The sequence below is a fragment of the Phoxinus phoxinus genome (assembly GCF_949152265.1).
Source record: "Phoxinus phoxinus genome assembly, chromosome: 10".
Taxonomy (NCBI): domain Eukaryota; kingdom Metazoa; phylum Chordata; class Actinopteri; order Cypriniformes; family Leuciscidae; genus Phoxinus; species Phoxinus phoxinus.
Genome location: NC_136885.1, coordinates 17,626,540 through 17,644,769, shown reverse-complemented (window position 1 = coordinate 17,644,769; position 18,230 = coordinate 17,626,540). Strand labels below are relative to the sequence as shown.

General features: G+C 36.2%; 2 protein-coding genes across 2 annotated transcripts; both read left to right on the top strand.

Annotated features, from left to right (window-relative positions):
* The first annotated feature begins 48 nt into the window (after positions 1 to 48).
* On the top strand, positions 49 to 7,768 carry LOC307006319 (cell adhesion molecule CEACAM8-like). Its single transcript, XM_079627168.1, has 8 exons — positions 49 to 210; positions 445 to 771; positions 3,091 to 3,366; positions 3,477 to 3,731; positions 4,002 to 4,116; positions 6,040 to 6,083; positions 6,245 to 6,270; positions 6,728 to 7,768. Exons 1-8 carry the CDS (start codon positions 159 to 161, stop codon positions 6,860 to 6,862), a joined length of 1,230 nt encoding a protein of 409 aa, XP_079483294.1. The 5' UTR covers positions 49 to 158; the 3' UTR covers positions 6,863 to 7,768.
* Positions 7,769 to 13,766: 5,998 nt separating this feature from the next.
* Positions 13,767 to 17,712, top strand: LOC307006104 (cell adhesion molecule CEACAM1-like; the record flags this gene model as incomplete). Its single annotated transcript, XM_079626742.1, has 5 exons — positions 13,767 to 13,900; positions 14,147 to 14,470; positions 16,897 to 17,172; positions 17,291 to 17,545; positions 17,699 to 17,712. The coding sequence occupies exons 1-5, from the start codon at positions 13,852 to 13,854 to the stop codon at positions 17,710 to 17,712; spliced, it is 918 nt and encodes a 305-aa protein (XP_079482868.1). The 5' UTR covers positions 13,767 to 13,851.
* Positions 17,713 to 18,230: the final 518 nt, after the last annotated feature.

Below are 18,230 nucleotides of genomic sequence, written 5' to 3'. Positions count from 1 at the left end.
ACGTGATCAAATCTGTGACATGACTCGTGTTAATATCCAGCGCTAGGTGGCGCAGTGAGTTCTCTGTATTCTAGAACTGCCGTTTATCTTCACCTGAAAACTGATGTTTAAAGTTCAGATGATTTGAGCTGCAGCTCCTGACAGATGAGAGCTCGATCATGATGGTTTATTATCGTTTATACTGGACGCTGTGGATGTTGTCTTGTTTTGGTGAGACTTTTTAGAAATTAAGTTATGCTGCGTGTTGAATTTCTATATTCTTCTGTCTATAAAATAACTATATAATCCTCTTTTATTTAAATTCAGAAAAATCTATGTCTGACAATTACTGAAGTTGTTATTTTTTGTTACCTCTAAAAATAACTACAGTAGTTGGATTAATGAAAGTAGTTAAGCCTAATTGATTTGCAAAATGTAAAAACAAATGTATTTTTTTTCTTATAGGACAATATTTCGGTCAAGATCTGCAGTTTCCTGGTCCGGCTAATGGAGCAATAGGAGGAAGCGTGGTGCTCGCCCCTGATAACCCACCCTCCATATCGGTTTATTCAATTCAGTGGTCTTTTACTTCAGTTATTATAATTAGAGTAGTGTCTGGTGTAACTACAGTAAACACCGCATATAAAGGCAGAGTCAGTGTGGACAACAACACCCTCGCTCTGGAGCTGCGGAATCTGACACTGGGTGATTCTGGAATATACAGACTCAGAGTAGGCCTAACACCTACTGCTGGAGGGATACTTACAGGAGAAACTTCACTACAAGTGTTCGGTGAGTGTGTTGCTGAAACGTGGTTCAGTATTTACTGTAAAATAATATCCTGTAAATCTTTTACATTAAATGAACAGAAAACTACCGACAAGCCCTGCTGTCAGTATTTTATTGTTAATTTACAGTTCTCCTTTTAATCTACTTTATTACTGGAATAATACCATGCAAACGCATTTCATTGGGAGAAACTGATTTGAACTATTTAAAATTAAAAACTAATATACAGTATTAGTACTTTGAAATTATTTAATTTGAGTCCACTAAACAAAACATTTCGTAATAAGTGTTGGGTGTAATTAATTACTGTAATTATACTTTTCCCTTGAAAAATTAAAGTAAGGGATTACTCTTAATTTTTCAGTAATTTGATTACAGTTACTTCTTATGTAATTGCATTAAATCCTGTATAAAACAATTCTACAGTCACGTGAAAAAGAAAGTACACCCTTTTGAATGCTGTTTTACGTATCAGGACATAATAAAAAATCATCTGGTCTTTAGCAGGTCTGAAAATAAGATAAATACAATCTCAGATGAATAACAACATGTCATGACAATACTCCGTGTCATTATTTATTTAACCAAAAATAAAGTCAAAATGGAGAGGCCAATGTGTGACAAACTAAGTAGCTACGCCCTATGATTTAATTGCTTGTAGAGCCACCTTTAGCAGCAATAACTTGAAATAATAATTTTCTATATGACTTTTTAAGTCTCTCACATTGTTGTGGAGGAATTTTGGCCCTCTCTTCTTTACAACGATGCTTTAGTTCATTGATGTTTGTGGGCATCTGTTTATGCACAGCTCTTTAAGGTCCCGCCACAGCATTTCAATCAGGTTGAGGTCTGGACTTTGACTGGGCCAATGCAACACCGTGATAATTTTCTTTTTCAGACGTTCTGTTGAAGATTTGATTGCTTGGGGTCATTGTCCTGTTGCATGACCTAATTTCGAGCAAGGTTTAGCTGTCCTCTCACCTTTATAAGATTGTCCGAGGCCGGAGTCGTCAAGCACGGCATCAGCATCGGCATCTTCATCTGACTTTATTTTTATTAGGTCCAGATTTCTCTGCATTTGTTGCACATTGTAAAGAACACTGAATATTCAGCCACACTACAGGCATGCACTATATATACCATAGGCTATTATCTGGCAAAATGCAGATTTGTCACGTGACAACTTCTTATGCAAAATGAGATTAGGGGAGGCATTAGAAAATTGTATTAGATTTATTGATTTATTTTCAGTGTAACAATTTAAAATGTATTAAAATAACTACATTATATGCAAATTTACTTCTGAGTAGAAATTATTATTAATAAAAAAAAAAATCTTTGTTGCTATTTTTTTTTTTTTTTTTTTTCAGTTTCTCTGAGCAGTGCACGGTCTGACTTTGGGGTGAATTTGCTGGGACGTCCACTTCTGGGGAACTGGGGCAACTGGCTTAAATGTTTTCCACTTGTGAATAATCTTCCTCACTATAGAATGATGGAATTCAGATTTTTTGGAAATGGCCTTGTAACCCTCTAGATTGATGGGCAGCAACAATTGCTTCTCTAAGATCATTGCTGATGTCTTTCCTCCTTGGTATTGTGTGATTTTTTATTATTTCCTGATACATACAACCATACAATTCAAAAGGCTGTCCTTTCTTTTTCATTTGACTGTAAAACAATAGTGGATTTAACATCAAAATTTGGTCACAATCAAGAATAATTTATGCAATTTATTTGCAATCTTTTTATTTTTATTTATGCAATCTTTTCTATGAAAATCCATCAAACATAAATTGTATGCATTACAAACTGTGGAAATCTAAATAGACGCTTAAATAAACCATCTTGATATTTAATGGGAATTGATTTATGTACATTTTACACAAATTGCTGCTTTCCTTCAGTTGGTGTCAAAACAAACAGATTTACCTCTAATAAAAGGCTGTTTATCAATATGGCGCAAATATTCAAACATAAATAAACATTTCTAGGACTTTTGTACAGCCCTGGACACGCAGATTTGAGATATAGGGCCTCCCTGCCCCCTGCAGCCAAAGACCCTTGATGGCCCCATTGGCATCTACATAATATACCTGACACATGTTTTTTTTTTTTATACTATAATTTGCTAGCCATTTGTTAAATACGGTTTATAATGGTTGCTTTATTCATCAGACTTGTACTCACATCTCTGTGTTTGTTGTAGTCCTAATTTGACAACTTTCTGCCATGCAAAAGCACAAGTTTTTTTTTGTTTTTTACAAATGTTACTTGGGTAATTTTAGATCCAGTGTATTTATTCTTTCTCTTTCGTTTACGCAGGAAAAATATCTAATATCAGTCTTATTGGTCCAGAAGAATCATTAATAGAGGGATACTCATCTACTAACATCTCCTCTGAGGGAACTGGCAACATCACCTCTGTGGAGTGGATGAAAGATAACAGTTCTCTGTCTCCTAGCAACCGCATCATCTTCTCACCTGATAACAGATCTGTGTCCATCAGTCCAGTGCAGAGATCAGACAGTGGGGAATATCTGTGTACTTATAGAAACCCTGTCAGCTCTGAGACCGCAAAACTCAGACTGAACATCAGCTGTGAGTGTTAAACATTTAAACATCAAGATGATTCGAGCTCAAACCTGATATAGACATACTTCAGTGCTCAGTTTGTTCCTCTGACAGTGAGTCTCGTGTGTTTGTTCTAGATGGACCAGAAGATGTTTCTATTGAGGGTCTGAATGTGGTGGATTTGGGGGTTCCTGTGTCTCTGTCTTGCTCTGCAAATTCTGTTCCTTCTGCCTCATTCAGCTGGAGGTTTAATGGGACAGACACCAGTGTGACCACAGACACTTTCACCATAGAGAAGACTGACCTCACACACACTGGAGATTACGAATGCACTGCCTCGAATAGCGTCACAAAGAGAAGCGCCTCACAAAGACATGCTTTACTAGTTCAAGGTAAGTGTTACAACTAACTCTAAATGTGTTTTCAACTTTTGATAACCAGTATGTTGACCTTAATTTAATATTTGTTCATTGGAGCTTTCTGTTGTCCTCATTTTTTACTGTTTTGGATGTACATCTCTATTGCTCGTAATTGCCTTGTGTTGTCTTAAATTTAATTCAGTTTTTTAAATTAAGGTTTTGATACTGTGTATTTAAAGTGTATAACAATTATTGTGTGCAGTATATGGCCTTGGTCTGTTGTTTATTGTATCTTTTCTATAGACGGTAGAGGAGGAGGACTGACATCCGGAGCGATAGTTGGGATTGTCATTGGTGTTTTAGTGGCAGTTGCTGGCATTTGTGGTCTCATTGTCTATTTAATAAAAACTAAGAAAATGTAAGTAATCTGGCACCTCCTGGTGTAATTTGTAATCACAGCTTTAATTTAACATATTATATAGATTACTAATAATAATGTGTTTACAATCACAACATGTATCAGCTTTAAACAGGTCTAGATCTATATGACCTTTAAAGATCTCAGTGATTTAAAAAATATAATTCTCGTGAGATATCAAACTCAGGGTTTATGAACTGTCCAATTACAGTAAATTTCCCTAACATTACAGTTTTTCTGAGTCGCTTTGGTGCATTTCTCACATCACTATTTACATTTGCACAACAGTTAATGCATTTCTCAAAACAATTAGTACAAACTGCAAAACCTAGTTGATAACCTGCAAAAGCGTGTCACTTGCTCAAAATGGATCGCTCATTCCTCAAAAGCAAGTATTCATGTCAATGAAAGTGTCAGTGTCATCAAGATGAAAAGTCTTGACACCATTGCTTATGAACAAGATAGTCAAATGGCTTTGTCATGTTTTCATTATGACAGTTTACTCTGTAAATGTTTTCCAATGCAAAAAGTTAGATATTGGTGACACTACCTGAAAATGCTCAAGACGGCACTATATACTATTTGCACAGCGATTTGAAAAATACAGTAAAGTTACACATTACTGTATTTAGTGAGGTAACTACAAGACACTGAATGTGTCACATTTTTACTGCATATGCTCTTTGCAATTCTAATTTGTTCACAGCATTGTGCAAAAGAAAACATACACCCTTATTTACAACAAACATAAACTCCCTTTGGGTAGAGCTGTGCACAACTGTAAACAATATTGCAGTACATATTGGAACTGAACATACAACATACATAGTGTAATCATTCATGCACATCCAGACGTTCCTCTCTGCCGTTGTGATGCCATAATTGACAACATGATGCACAATTGTAGCCCTGATTTCAACAGGGATCCGCCTATGTACTTGGCCTCTTCTTCCCCTTCCCCTTCCCCTTCCCCGTCCTGCACCCTCACCCTCACCCTCACCCTCACCCGCACCCCTCTTCCACAAGGCTGGCCTTCCATTTCTGTGTCACAGTATTGTAGAAATGGTACTATGTCCTGCTTGGTTCATATATGCTTGTAAAGTGGGGGTTTATGGGATTCAGCTCTGACAGTGATTGTAGAGAAGTGGCTTATCATTGGTTGCAACTAGTAATGCTTTACACGATGACGACAGAGCAGAGACGGTGACGCAGATTTTGTACATTACAAAGATGGATGCCGCCGTGGAACATCACAACATCACTCGTTCGAATCAGCTATCGCGTCTGTTTCATGCGATTTAAAATTGTCATTTTCGTCAACACAAACAGAGAATTGCTGAGAGTCTCGAGATGTTTCTCCGTCGCTCTGCATACGTCATGACATTCATCGCTCTGATTGGTTTTAGATCTATCCGACGTCCGTTGGTGACGCCCCTGTGGAAATGAATTGTCTATGGAGCTTTGCCAGACCCTTACTCAGTTACAACTGAGAGTGGTCTGGGTTTTCCCAGGCTAGACTCAAGCAATGAAAGGAGGACTATTAGTTTTATATGGAATGACTATTCAGCATTCACAAGTATAGTTAATTTTGACTGACATGACATAAGCAAATGATAATGTTAGAAAACAGCAGAGAGTTGTATGAAAGCAATTAATGCATGTCAAAAAGCATTTGCAATTTGTTGGAAGGAATGAGAAACTGCTACTATGATGTGCACACATGACTAAATGTTGTGGAGGTTGAACTAACTGTTGTGCAAATGTAAATAGTGATGTGAGAAATGCACCAAAGCGACTGAGAAAAACTGTAACATCTTTTTGCAATATTTCCTACATAATAAAATGAGACTGTTATATACTGCATTTTTGTGAGACAGAAATGTGGTAAATATTTGTAAGAATTTATTTGTCTTTACTTTACAGCCCAATGTTATTAAACAAAGAACAAAAGGGAAAATCAAGTGGAGGTATGTTTCTTCGTAATACCAACATGAGTGTGGTTTGATTGAAACAACACTGATACTGATCATCATAATAGATTTCAGATGATTTATTCATATTACAAATGATTCAGGACGTATTTCTCTCAGTATCAAACTTACTAAATGTTTCTTTCTTTAAGCAGCAGCAGCAGCACAAAGCAGACAAGAGCCTGTGAGTGACTTTCAGTTTTGTCTTCTCATCACAACTATTCTTTTCATTATAGGACCCAATTTAAAACTGTAAATCTGATGTCAAATGACACATCACAAACACTTACAGGAAAGGTGTTTTCAATAGTAGTAACTGATATTCAGTTGTTCTGCCTCTTCTGTCTCTTGAGTCTTTTATCTCATAGATGTAATTAAAGAGTTTATGGCTTTTATAGCTCAAATGAACTTTAATCTTTCTCATATTGCTGCACAAAAACATGCTGAGGATTGCGATTAAACTATGGATGTTATTAACAAATATTCAATCATGATAATACCACTGATTAACAGCGGGCTTTCTGTTTCATGATTTAAATGTCAGCAACATTAACTTTTTACCACAATTTTAGCTCAAGAGACATCATCATTGTGTCTGATGTTGTGATTAAAATTTAAGAAAAACAAATCACTATTTTTAGGACTCAAACTATGACGAAATCATTGATATCCAGAAGACAAGAAGAGATGGAGCAGTTCCGGTGAAGAGGAGTGAATCTACTATATATGAGAATTTCAGTTATGAAGAAAACGAGTATGAAAATGTAAAGCATTGAGTTTCAAACAGGCCAAGGGCTCCTTCACCTCAGGTGAGCAGGTTAATAATATTAAAGTCCAGTCTGTCTTGTTGTACAGCATAATACTGTATGTGCTTTGGCTGCATCACAAAACAAGTGCTATTTATTCTGTCCTGTAGTCCTGCAGTAAAGTTAGGAAATCATTTGGTTGGATTCTTTTATCATATGCGTGTGTATAACCTCTCTATTCGGGTGTCAAACCCTCCTGTGCACAGGTGAGGAAATTAAGACTGAATCTACATTAAATCTATGCAAACAGAACTCAGTAGAACAGATTTAACAGCTGTTCTTCACATAGTCCTGAAGAACATGTTTCCCATCTTGTCTGTGATTATTTATTAAATATTTTGGCTAGTTTTTAAATATAAATTATATCTATAATTAATAAATTACTCTGGCTGATCACATTCACCCAACAGTTTACCAGAAATCATCAGACACATCCTCATTCTTTCTTCCTTGGACTGGGAAAATACAAGAACTGTGATAGTGGGTAATAAAAACAGAGGCTTCATTGTTCAGTGGATTCACCTTTAGACCTGAACACAACGTCATACAGGGAAAGAAAGGAGGAAGCGACATGGTTGTAAATAGGGGGTTTAGCTAAAGAAATGATTTCTTCATTATCTTTTTCAAAGAATGCAATATAAATACTTTTCCTGCTATTTTAATTTTCTTTGCTCAAAATAAAGAGTTTGTCTTGTTCATTCCACTTTCTGGTTCGTGTTTTCAGCTCTTTTGAATATTTATACGGCCACATACAGTACTGTATATTTTTTCATTCGTGATGTGATAACACTGACATGCAAGTGATAAGAATTTATCAAGGCAGATATAGTGAGTTAAACTTTTTCCATGAGGATGAGTGATTTTCATGAATTCTGAATAAACTACAAAAACTGTCAAATGTCCACTTTTACCACTTCAACACTGTGTTTGTTTAAAACAATTTAATACATTTGTTGACGTGATATAAATAAGTACTGCATGTTTTCCACTTTAAATATAATATAAGGCTAAGATAATATAGCAATACAAGATTAAAGTCGTAATATGTTGAGAATAAATGTAAAATTACAAGAATTAATTCATAGCACGACAATGACATCAATATGATAATAAAATAGTCATTTTTGAGAATAAAGTCAAAAGGATGTGGTGTACCATATAACATGTTCTGTGTTGTTTATGATCACGATCACCAGCTGGAGTGCCCTTGATAGCCACCAGAGGACACTCCGCCCCAGATTATTGTCATTCCCTCACAAACTACATTTCCCAGAACTCACTGCCCAGTCTTATCATCCCTGACTCTATTCAGCCATGTCTCATTATCTCATTACACCTTGTTGCCTGTTTTGCTTTTTGCATTACCCTTTTAATAAACTACTGCATTTGGATTCTCAACCTTTGCGTCTCAGGCAGTTCATGACATGTTATGTTTACACATTGATTCATATTTATATAGCCTACTAATAAAAAAGCAGGTTTATACTTGAAAACATCAAGTATTTGAGGTTAGGCTCAGTAGGCTTTGCACATGTTCACTGCAAATACATTGTGTATGTTGTTGTTTAACGTTATGTTTACATATTGATTCATATTCACGTTTGTTATTCATGTGTTTGCATGGTGTTTTTTTAATTATATTTTAAATGTTTTATTTTCATGATGTTTAAAAAAAAACATTCAATATTTACATTCAATATTTTGGATATTTTGCCTGCACTAATTTGGTTATAACTTTGTAGTTCATTCTGCATGAAAATAAATTCATGAGACTTTCTGAAGTCGACTAAGCAGCTGAACCACTATGCCTTTATGATCTGAAAGTATATTTAACCATACAGTAACAGTTATTTAAAAACAATTTACATTTTGTCAAATTTTATGAATTTTGACAAAAAAATTAATGTTTAACATCATTTTTATTTGTATTTACTGTAATACAGGTCAATACTGTGATACTTCAGAACAAATAAAATGCTAAACTTTGAAAAATAGTTATTTTTCTATAATTATTATATAAAGTCTAAACATAAATCTAAAAACTTAAACCTTGGTGTTCTTGGTGGCAGGCATTAAACCATGGCACATTGTCCATGTTACCTCCATAAATGAAAATGAGAAATGTGGATCTTTGTTAAATTCACAGTTTTGTTTTCACAGCGAAGTTTTTAAAAAATGTTTTTATTTATTTTATTATTTATTTATATAGCCTACATTTAAAAAATACATGAAATCCCCCCTAACACTGCACAAATGTACAGTAAAAACATTATAAAAGTGAGTGATATTACATTTGTTTTATAAAAAATACTTTATTATTTGGAGACCCCGACATCCTGTTTAAAACGAATAGCGCATAAGGGTTAATTAAAAGACAGGTTAGGGGGGGTTTATAAAAAAAAGGTTATTTATAAAATAACACTTCAAAAAGTATGAAAATTACTACATTATATGTTTATTCACTTTTGAGTTTAAAATATTATAAAAAAAAAATTTTTTTAAATCTTTCAATCGCTAACCCTACATATGAAGTCAGTGACATCAAACCTGACACTGGATGATTCTGGAATACAGACTGACTGTAATATTTAATGCTGGAGACGGGACACGTACAGGAGAAACTTCACTACAACATGTTTGGTGAGTGTGTTGCTAAAACTTGGTACAGCATTACTGTAAAATATTATCCTGTAAATATATTACTGTAAGTAATTAAATTAACAGAACATTACTGACAACCCCTGCTGTCAAGATGTTATGCTTAATTTACAGTCCTCCTACAATAATCACCTACAAGTATTAAATGCACTCTGTGTTCATGGTTCAATTAAGTAAAATTAATGGAAAAACTGACACTTCAAATCAACATAAAAAAAATAAAAAAAATAATAATAATCTAAACCTTGACAAAAAGTAGTCTTTGAGAATGTCTAGGTATAAAATCCAAATCCACAACTTAATACAAATAAGTATGTATGTACCACTACATCATTTATAAACCACTTTATATAGAACTATGCATCTAGTGGCTACACCATGGCATCACATCAGTTTTTCTTTTTTACTTCCATTAAACAAGTTCAGGCAAAACACTGTTTGCAAATCTCATGCACTCTTTTTGCAAAACTCTAAACACATTCTCACTCATTAAAACACATTTCGCACTGTGATGCACTTATGTTTCAAAACGCTAAACACAGACAGGCAAAAGTTAAACACAACTACAACACAGTTGTCATCGATTACACACAACGGCTCAAAATTGTTCACACTTATTTCTAATGATGAGACCAAACCAATTGTACAAGTCAGTTCAGAGTGCCAAAATTGATGTTGCACTGAATGTTGATACCAACAATGGAAACGGAAACAATATAAGAGGGAGAGAAGGAAGAGAATGTGTATAAGAGCGAGGTGAACAAGGAGGAAGAGGATGAGAAAGAGCAAGGTGTGGAGAATGTTGTCCAGACTGGATCTGACGCTCCAGAGGGTTTTCCACTTTGCCTGGCAAGAGACGACATGGACAAAGTCCTCAGGCCGGACCAGCATGAAGACATGATGCTGAAGCAGAATCAATCAATCTCTCACTGACCTTGATTTTGCAGTTGCACAACTCTTTTGAGTGTACTGTATCATGCTTTCGTTTAGAGTTTTGTTTGAACCTTTTTGGCTTTTGCAATAGTGTCACTGTATTTTCACAGTATGCAAGTGCTGAATATACAGACAATCAATAGGCCTAGGCTATACTTTATTCAGTACAATATACTTGCAGTGCATACACTATACAATTTATTCACCATACTAGTGTAAGTTGTCGTGTGATTACTATACTTTTTACATTATTGCAAAATGTGTTTACTTTGTTACAATATACTTTTTTTTCTGTAACTGCAATGCTTTGGATTCTGTGTTCTCCATTTTTTTATGTAGTGTCCAATGAATGATAGCGTTTATAATATTGACTCGCTGTCCATTGTTTGATTTTGAGCACAGATAATAATAATAATAATAATAATAACTTCGACTTATATAGCGCCTTTCATAGTACCCAAGGTCGCTTAACAAAAAAGGGGAAGGGGGGGTTTAGGAATCAAAGGACTTAGAGAAAAGAAATGTTTTGAGGTGCATTTTGAACATGAGCAGGGATGGGGCAGAGCGGACGTGGAGGGGTAGGCTGTTCCAGAGTCTGGGAGCATTGGCAGAGAAAGCCCTGTCCCCAAAAGTCCGTAACCTGGTGCGGGGTGTGTCCAGCAGGTCCTTGTCAGAGGATCGCAGGGAACGTGACTGAGTGTAGGGGTGGAGGAGATCTGTCATATATTGTGGTGAGAGTCCATGGAGAGATTTGTAGGTGAGCAGAAGGATCTTGTAGGTGATGCGTGACTTAATTGGCAACCAGTGGAGCTGTTGAAGAATGGGAGTGATATGCTGCCAAGGCTTTGTGTGTGTTAGAACCCTGGCAGCTGAGTTCTGGACATACTGGAGTCTGCTAAGAACCTTAGTGGGCAGTCCAGACAGGACACCATTACAGTAATCCAGACGGGAAGTGATGAAGGCATGGATGAGAGTCTCAGTTACTGAATGTGTGAGTGAAGGCCGGAGTCGTGAGATGTTTCTGAGGTGGTAAAAGGCAGACTTAGTGATGTTGTTGATGTGGGACCGGAAGGAGAGAGTGGAGTCCAGGATGACGCCCAGGTTGCGCACCTCAGGAGATGGAGAAATGGAGCAGCCATCCACAACCAGGGCCAGTTCTCCAACTTTCTTAAGCAGTGGTGCAGGGGCCACCACCAAGAGTTCTGTCTTGTTGCTGTTGAGTTTGAGTAGGTTTGTGGTCATCCATGATTTGAGATCCTCCAAGCAGTTGACAAGTTGTGAGGGTGGGAGCTGTGAGGAGGGGTTTGTGCTGATGTAAAGTTGAGTGTCATCGGCATAGCAGTGGAAATTAAGACCATGTTTACGAATAATATGACCTATGGGTATTATGTAAATGGTGAAAAGCAGAGGACCAAGCACAGAGCCCTATGGCACGCCATGGTTGGCGGGTGCTGGATCCGAGTTGGAACCATTTAGGGTGATGAATTGTTTCCGGTCTGTGAGGTAGGACTGGAACCAGGACAGTGCTGTGCCACTGAGGCTGATGTGCTCAGAGAGACGGTGAAGAAGGATGGAGTGGGAAACTGTATCAAAAGCTGTGGAGAGGTCAAGGAGGATGAGGATAGTGATAAGGCCATTGTCTGCAGCAAGCAGGAGGTCATTGGTGATTTTGATGAGAGCGGTCTCAGTACTATGGTGGGTTCTGAAACCAGATTGGAGAGGTTCGAAAAGCTCATGGTGGGACATGTGATGTTGGAGCTGGGCTGCCACTGCTCTTTCCAGGATTTTACTGAGGAAAGGGAGGTTGGAAATTGGACGATAGTTGTTGAGGTCATCTGGGTCTAAGCCAGGCTTTTTGAGAGTGGGGATGACTGCCGCCATTTTAAAGCTGGATGGTACTACACCAGAGGCAAGAGATGCATTTATGATGTTTGCCATAGGCAGGCAGAGGATGGGCAGACAGGCCTTGACCAGGGTGGTGGGCATTGGGTCAAGACTGCTGGTAGAAGTCTTGGCAGAGGTGACCAATTTTGTTACTTGGTCGGCGTCCAGTGGCGAGAAGGCAGATAGGCAGTACTGAGGTGAGTGAGCAGCTAAGTAGTGGGAATCCTGTTGGGGTGGTGTAGGGTGGTGAGAGACCCCAGGAGACTGGAGCTGCTGGTGGATGGTGTCAACTTTCTGCTGGAAAAAATCCAAAAACCTGGAGCAGAGGTCAGATGCCTCTGAGGGTCCAGCAACATCAGGAGGTTGAAGAAGACGGTTTATCGTGGAGAAGAGTTGTTTGGGGTGTTTTTGTTGGTTACTGATCAGTGTGGAATAATACCTTGTTTTTGCCTGTGAAAGGGCTTCTTTGTAGTTCATGACGTGTTCTTTAAATGCTTCATGATGGACAGTGAGGCTGGATCTTCTGTATCGTCTCTCGAGCCTACGTCCTATGGTCTTCAACCTTCGGAGCTGAGGGGTGAACCAGGGGGTAGGACGAGTGAAAGACACGTAACGCGTGGTAAGAGGAGCTACAAAGTCCAGGCTGAGAGAGAGGGCATGGTTGTAGTGTTCCACCATGCCATCGACTATTTGGTAGGGGTGGTAAGTGGCGAAGTGTTTAGATAAAATGGTTTTGAGGCAATTGTTTGATTTTGTCAGATGTTCTCTGAATGTGGTTTTAAAATTTGGATTTGTGTTTAAGGTTTTCAGAAAGTGACTGATGGTTTCAAGAAATGTGTTTTAGCAATTCAGAAAAACTGTAATGACATCATTTCGATTTTTAAATGGATTTTTTTTTTATTGAATTTTGATTCAATGTCTTAATTTCGACCTGTCATGATTTGGATTTAGTAAGTAAAAATTGTGACTTTTCAGTTTTCTGTCATATTTATGAGTTAGGCCTATGTCATAATTTAGATTTTTTTTCACCCTTATGTGGCGGAAACGGGCTTCCATAAACTTCCCGTCTTATATTTTGTTTTTGAGCTTCTGGAATTTATGAGGGTCTGAATAATGTTAGTTTGTTTGTGCCAGTAAGAAGTAATAGAAACCTAGTGAACATAGCATTTGTTATATTTAGTAAAACATGTATCAAACATGTATTATATATTAACCTTAGACCCACCCAATAGCAAGAGTGAATCAGTAATATAAAATAATTTATTTTAATTGAATAAAGCAATTTAATTTATTTGGATGTTACATGATTGAAGTGATTAATTTAGCTCTTCCATGATCAAAAATATGACTCCTGTTAATATCCAGCGCTAGGTGGCGCAGTGAGTTCTCTGTATTCTAACTGCCTTTTATCATTAACTGAAAACTAATGTAAATATTCAGATGATTTGAGCTGCAGCTCCTGACAAGAGGAGAGCTCGATCGTGATGGTTTCTCATCGTTTGTACTGGACGCTGTCGATATTGTCTTGTTTTGGTGAGACTTTTTATAACTTAAAACCGTGTAGCATATTGAATATCTCTATAAAATAACTAGTTAGCCTACTTCTATTTTAATTATGAGGTAACTGCAGAAAAATGTCTGCCTTCTACTGAAATTGTTTTACAAATAAAAAAATCACCACAGTAGTTGTAGTAGTTAACAGCAGAACAAACAAATGTAAGTAGTATACATTTAGTGCTATTTTAACTTGCTTTCATTTCTTTCTTTCATAAAACACAGGACAATATTTCGGTCAAGAAGATCTACAGTTTCCTGATCCGGCTAATGGAGCAATAGGAGGAAGCGTGGTGCTCGCCCCTGATAACCCACCCTCCATATCCATTCTTACAACTCAATGGTTTTTTACTACAACTTATATTATTTCAGTAACATCTGGTGTAGCTCAAGTAAACTCCGCATATGAAGGCAGAGTCAGTGTGAACAGCAGCACTTTCGCTCTGGAGCTGCGGAATCTGACACTGAATGATTCTGGAATATACAGACTCACTCTAACACCTACTGCTGGAGGACCACTTACAGGAGAAACTAAACTACAAGTGTTCGGTGAGTGTGTTGCTAAAACGTGATTCAGCTTTTAAGCATAAAATATATTGGCCTAAAAGATGATGATATAAACGGAATTTAATATGTATGTGAAAGGGAAAATAGTTAGCATTCATAGTTTTGTCAATGTAACATGCTGTAAATTAAACAAAAATGTGGATGTGTAAAATAATAAGATTGTTTCTGTAATCTCTAGAGATGCATGGTGTTGATTTTTGCACTCTTGTGTCCCAGGGATTTGTATTATTATTATTATAATTTTAAATGATTAAAACCACACATTTAAACTTAAAATTGTTATGGAAATCACACTAAAATGTCTTGGAAATGTGTTACTGTTATAATCTAATTTTAAATACCTTTTAGGCAATATTGTAAATATTGTTTATATAATCTTTATAAAATCTTGTCCAAGACCTAAACTTTCAAGCCCATATCTTTGACAATTTTAATAAAACATATGAATTATTACAAACCTTTGAAGACCTAAACAGTGAATTACACATAAACCTTTTTTGATTTAAATGGAGATTTTCTTCACAAATTAATACTTTCCTTCAGTTGTGGCATCATTTTAATTGCATTGCAACAGTTTTACTCCTGATTAAATAGTGTTTAAAGTTAAAGAGGGTCCTATTGGAGGGGTCTTGTTGACCGTGGGGCGCACATATTTAAGCACAAATAACAATTTTTTTCATTGTTGATGGGCCTTTACTAATGCTCTGGACCACGGTGCCTTGAAACATAAAGCCTCTCTGGCCCCGGGTCCAGGGCCCCTGAGCTTAATTTGGCCCCATTGGCCTGGTCAAATACATCCCTGACACATAGTAATACCCTGATGTGAATTTTGAAGCTATTGTGTTTTTTAGGAAGTTATTTTTATTTTATTTTTTACAGTTCCTTAAACATGCAAACTCACATGTTTGGGGTAGTTGTAAGTGTTATTATTGTGATATACTATTATAGTTTTTGTTAATATTTTGAATTAGATTTTATTATTTTATATAGGCCTACCTATACAGTTTTAGCTAATTTGGTGCTAGTTATTTTGGTAACACTTAACAAAAAGGTTTCATTAGTTAACTACATTAGTTAACATGAACTGAAAATTAACAATAGTCTACAGCAGGCCTGCCCTTTTCCAAAATTAATCAAAAGTGCCCCTCTCAGACAAATATTAATGATAATAATGTGGTCAATATAACAAAATGTATTTGATTATAATTAACATAATGTGTACAAAACTAAAGTAGCCTAAATTCCCGTTTATTTGTACGTATCTGTCTGTCAGTCTGACTGCACCCACACACCGGACGCGAATAGCGCGTCAGGCGCGAGTGATTTCAATGTTAAGTCAATGCAAAGACGCGTTACACGCGTTTTACGCGCGTAACGCGTCTTTGCATTGACTTAACATTGAAATGACTCGCGCCTGACGCGCTATTCGCGTCCGGTGTGAACGCACCATGAGGCATTATTAATTATCAATGTTGGAAACAGTTGTGTTGCTTAATGTTTTTTTTTTTGGAACCTGTGATACTTTTTTTCAGGATTCATTGATGAATAAAAAGTAAAAAAAAAATAACAGCATTTAGCCTAATTAAAATATTAATTATTTTATAAGTCTTTACTTTTTATTAATTTAAACACATCCTTGCTGAATAAATAAATATATTTATTTATTTTTTAAAGAAAGAAAATTACTGACCCCAAACTTTTGAACGGTATTGTATGTTGGTACAAAAGTTTTCTATTTTAAATAAATGCTGTTTTTTTTTAACTTTTTTTAAAAACTTTTTTAAAACTCAGTATCCTGAAAAAGTATGTATTGTTATAAGTATATTAAAATAGAAAACCATTATTTTAAATTGTAGTAATATTTCACAATATTACAATCAAATAAATGCAACCTTGATGAGCATATTTATGCCCCTTTATTACATTTGAGCTCCTGCCCCGGAGGAACTCTCTGCACGTCCCTGCCTACAGCAATTCATTTCAGTTAATGTTCATTTCAACATTTACATATTTTAAAACTAAAATTGTATTTGCTAGCATTAGTTAATGCACTGTGAACAAACAATGAACAGCTGTATTTGAACTAATGTTAATTAAGATTAATAAATACTGTAACAAATGTATTGCTCATGTTAATTAATATATTAACTAGTGTTGATAAATGAGACCTTATTGTAAAGTGTTACCATTATTTTAGTACTTTAATTTAAACTAAATGAAAATGAGAAATATTGCCTATGCAACAAGTTAAAATAATTGTATTTCTGTTAATGTTTATTGTTTATTCAAGTAATGGACATTTTATTTATGGTTTTAGTTTTAGATTTTTATTAGCAATAAGTGCTCACTAAATGTGAAAGACTAATTTTAGATCCAGTGTATTTATTCTTTCTCTCTCATTTACACAGAAAAAATATCTAATGTCAGGCTTACTGGTCCAGAAGAATCATTAATAGAGGGAAACTCATCTGCTAACATCTCCTCTGAGGGAACTGGCAGCATCACCTCTGTGGAGTGGATGAAAGATAACAGTCCTCTGTCTCCTAGCAACCGCATCATCTTCTCACCTGATCACAGATCAGTGTCCATCAGTCCAGTGCAGAGATCAGACAGTGGGGAATATCTGTGTAGTTATAGAAACCCTGTCAGCTCTGAGACCGCAAAACTCAGACTGAACATCAGCTGTGAGTGTTAAACATTTAAACATTTAAACATCAAGATGATTTGAGCTCAAACCTGATATAGACATACTTCAGTGCTCAGTTTGTTCCTCTGACAGTGAGTCTCGTGTGTTTGTTCTAGATGGACCAGAAGATGTTTCTATTGAGGGTCTGAATGTGGTGGATTTGGGGGTTCTTGTGTCTCTGTCTTGCTCTGCAAATTCTGAACCTTCTGCCTCATTCAGCTGGAGGTTTAATGGGACAGACACCGGTGTGACCACAGACACTTTCACCATAGAGAAGACTGACCTCACACACACTGGAGATTACGAATGCACTGCCTCGAATAGCGTCACAAAGAGAAGCGCCTCACAAAAACATGCTTTACTAGTTCAAGGTAAGCAGTTAAAACTAACCTGAAATGTGTTGTCATTTTTTAATAACCAATGCTTTTATCTTAATTTACCTATATTAAAGTATGTCATATTTTCAAAAATGTATGTTTTAAAAATAGTAATAGGTATTTTTATGACATTTTGTATTGCTTTAGATTACCTGGGGTAAAATTATTTGCATAAAAGTCTGGTACATAAAATAAATAAAATACACCCATTAGAAAGACATTATACAGTACCTTTCATACTGTACCTTCATAATGCCTGCTTAATTTTTATTTGAGTTTTTTTAATTACAAATTTGGTACAGGTGCATTACAGTAAGTATTGTGTACAGTACATGATCTGTTGTTTATCTTTATCTTAGTAGGTGGTGGTGGAGGAGGAGGAGGAGGAGGAGGACTGACAACAGGAGCGATAGTTGGGATTGTCATTGGAGTTTTAGTGGCAGTTGCTGGCATTTGTGGTCTGATTGTCTATTTAATAAAAACCAAGAAAATGTGAGTAAAACGATATGTTTCTGAATTATGTGCAATTACAGAGACTTTCCCTAAAATATGTCAATATTTATGCTCCTTGAAAGTACAAACTCAGAAGGACACAATGACACAGAATGCATCTTTGTGTGAATTTAGAAGTGCTGTGATCTTGTTGCTCAACTAACCATACCAGCATATTATTAGCAGG

What these genes read in the sequence shown, in the direction of transcription:
- LOC307006319 (XM_079627168.1), top strand. Translation starts at nt 159, where the DNA reads ATGATGGTTTATTATCGTTTATACTGGACGCTGTGGATGTTGTCTTGT. An exon ending in TTAATAAAAACTAAGAAAAT is followed by an intron (nt 4,117 to 6,039) that starts GTAAGTAATCTG and finishes TTTACTTTACAG; the next exon opens with CCCAATGTTATTAAACAAAG. An exon ending in AAAGGGAAAATCAAGTGGAG is followed by an intron (nt 6,084 to 6,244) that starts GTATGTTTCTTC and finishes TTTAAGCAGCAG; the next exon opens with CAGCAGCACAAAGCAGACAA.